Source organism: Solanum tuberosum, unplaced genomic scaffold (genome assembly GCF_000226075.1).
Source record: "Solanum tuberosum cultivar DM 1-3 516 R44 unplaced genomic scaffold, SolTub_3.0 scf00242, whole genome shotgun sequence".
Taxonomy (NCBI): domain Eukaryota; kingdom Viridiplantae; phylum Streptophyta; class Magnoliopsida; order Solanales; family Solanaceae; genus Solanum; species Solanum tuberosum.
This window is the reverse complement of record NW_006239177.1, coordinates 916,682-918,459: the sequence shown is the minus strand read 5'-3', so window position 1 is coordinate 918,459 and position 1,778 is coordinate 916,682. Positions and strand designations below refer to the sequence as shown.

Genomic DNA, 1,778 nt, shown 5'->3' with positions numbered 1-1,778 from the left:
TCTCTATTTCCAGAATTCTGAAACAGGTCTACATCTGAGAATTTTCTCTAGGCCAAGCAGAATTGATGTTTTTTCCTTATCTTCTTAAATCTTGACAGTCTCAACAATTTTAACTTATACGCATAATCAAACTAAAGAATAACATGTATGAGGTCTAATAAATATTTTTCACTCGATCAAATTTACCTACAGCCACAGTAAATCGTACAATCCAAAAGAGAGGGGAAAGAATAAGCCCTTCTAGCTGACAAATCTGACATATTAAGCTGCTGGTCAAACCATGTAACATAAATGCAATTTGCAACTTGCAACCTTCCTCATGAGTAGGAACTATCTGCATTAAAAATGTATCGCAACATGGTGCACCTGGAATGGGATCTGGTGTGCCATAATTCACGAAGTTGGCACACATTGATACCGTTGTCACTGTGCTGTTTTAGTGCGAATTTGGTGCTACAGTTTTGGGGCAATTTCGAGGTCTGTTTTTGGTGTTTCTATCGTGCTGTTTTTGGTGTTTTTATCGTGTTGTTTTTGGTGCAGTTCCAATGCTTTTCTGGTGGTTTTGTTGGTGCAAGTGTAATGGTAGTTTTAGAGGTGATTTTGATGCTGCTGTTTTGGTCTAATTCCAATGCCGTTTTGATCCTTTTCTCTGTCCACTTTCTTTGTTTTATTTCGGAGTATTTTTTACTTTTCTGAGGGGAAAGGATAACAAATTTGTGTAAATGTTGAATGTTGTGCTTTTTAAGGTGTTTAAGAGTTTAAGTATGACTTTCTTTTTAAGGTGTTTAATTTCTATTAAATTAAAGATAGTTTTTTTTTGTTTCAAATAATCTTCCAGTCACCTTTTGATACAATATGTATTAATTTTACTATTTATTACAGAAAAGATATGAAGAAATATTGCGAGAAAAAACAGATTCTCAGAAAGATATTGATCAATGTGAAGCATATTACGAAGCCGCGGGAGGAGAAAAAAAGAAAAAAATATATGGTCTTGGAACTAAAGGAAAAAATTACTATGGGTCAAAATCTTTTGTCTCTTCTGGATCTAATGCTTCATCATCAGTACCACTTTCGGTTTCTCAACCAGCAACAACCAATATGTCTGAGTTTGTGATGCAAGTGATTCCTGAACTTATTGATCACATTCTTCTCGTAGTTCTTGAGCGGGTACATGAAGTGATTTCTTCACCACCTACTGATAATCCATCAGGTGTGACACAAGTAGTTCCTCCTGCTAGTACAAAATAGTAGCAAACAAAATTTTGTTGCTAATCCAATTTAGCAACGAATATACGCAGATTAGCGACGGATATCGTGCGTCGCTAAACGCTATTTTTTTTGTAGTGGAAGGAAAAAATATCTTCATGAAATTTGACATCCCTAGAGATAAAAACCTTCTTTGTTTAAAGATTCAACAACTTGTATCCTTTCTTTGCGCTTGGATATCCCAGGAAAACACAAGGTATAGATCTATGTTCTAGCTTGGTTCTATGTGGAAATGAGTGCATGCATAGGCAAGACAACCAAAAACCTTGAGATTCTCATAAATAGGAGAGACACCAAATAGAACTTGATAGGGAGTTCTAAAATTGAGTACCTTTGAAGCAAATCTATTTATGAGATGAGTAGCCGTGAGCAAACAATATCCCCAAAAATGCATAGGGAGTTTAGATTGATAGAGTAAAGCTCTACAAGTCTCCAAAAGATGTTTGTACTTTCTCTCAACTACTCCATTTTGTTGAGGATATTATAAACAGGTAGTTTGATGTATAATA

The 1,778-nt window shown here is 35.2% G+C and overlaps 1 protein-coding gene across 1 annotated transcript; it reads left to right on the top strand.

Moving 5' to 3' along the window:
- Positions 1-345: 345 nt before the first annotated feature.
- Positions 346-1,251, top strand: LOC107062664 (uncharacterized). The gene is made up of 4 exons (XM_015313560.1): positions 346-381; positions 460-477; positions 541-594; positions 883-1,251. The coding sequence occupies exons 1-4, from the start codon at positions 346-348 to the stop codon at positions 1,249-1,251; spliced, it is 477 nt and encodes a 158-aa protein (XP_015169046.1).
- The last annotated feature ends 527 nt before the right edge of the window (positions 1,252-1,778 follow it).

Excerpts from the sequence above, each read along its gene's own strand:
- LOC107062664 (XM_015313560.1), top strand. The coding sequence starts at position 346 with ATGTATCGCAACATGGTGCACCTGGAATGGGATCTG. Across the intron at positions 595-882 it reads GTGTAATGGTAGTTTTAGAG|AAAAGATATGAAGAAATATT; the intron begins GTGATTTTGATG and ends TATTTATTACAG.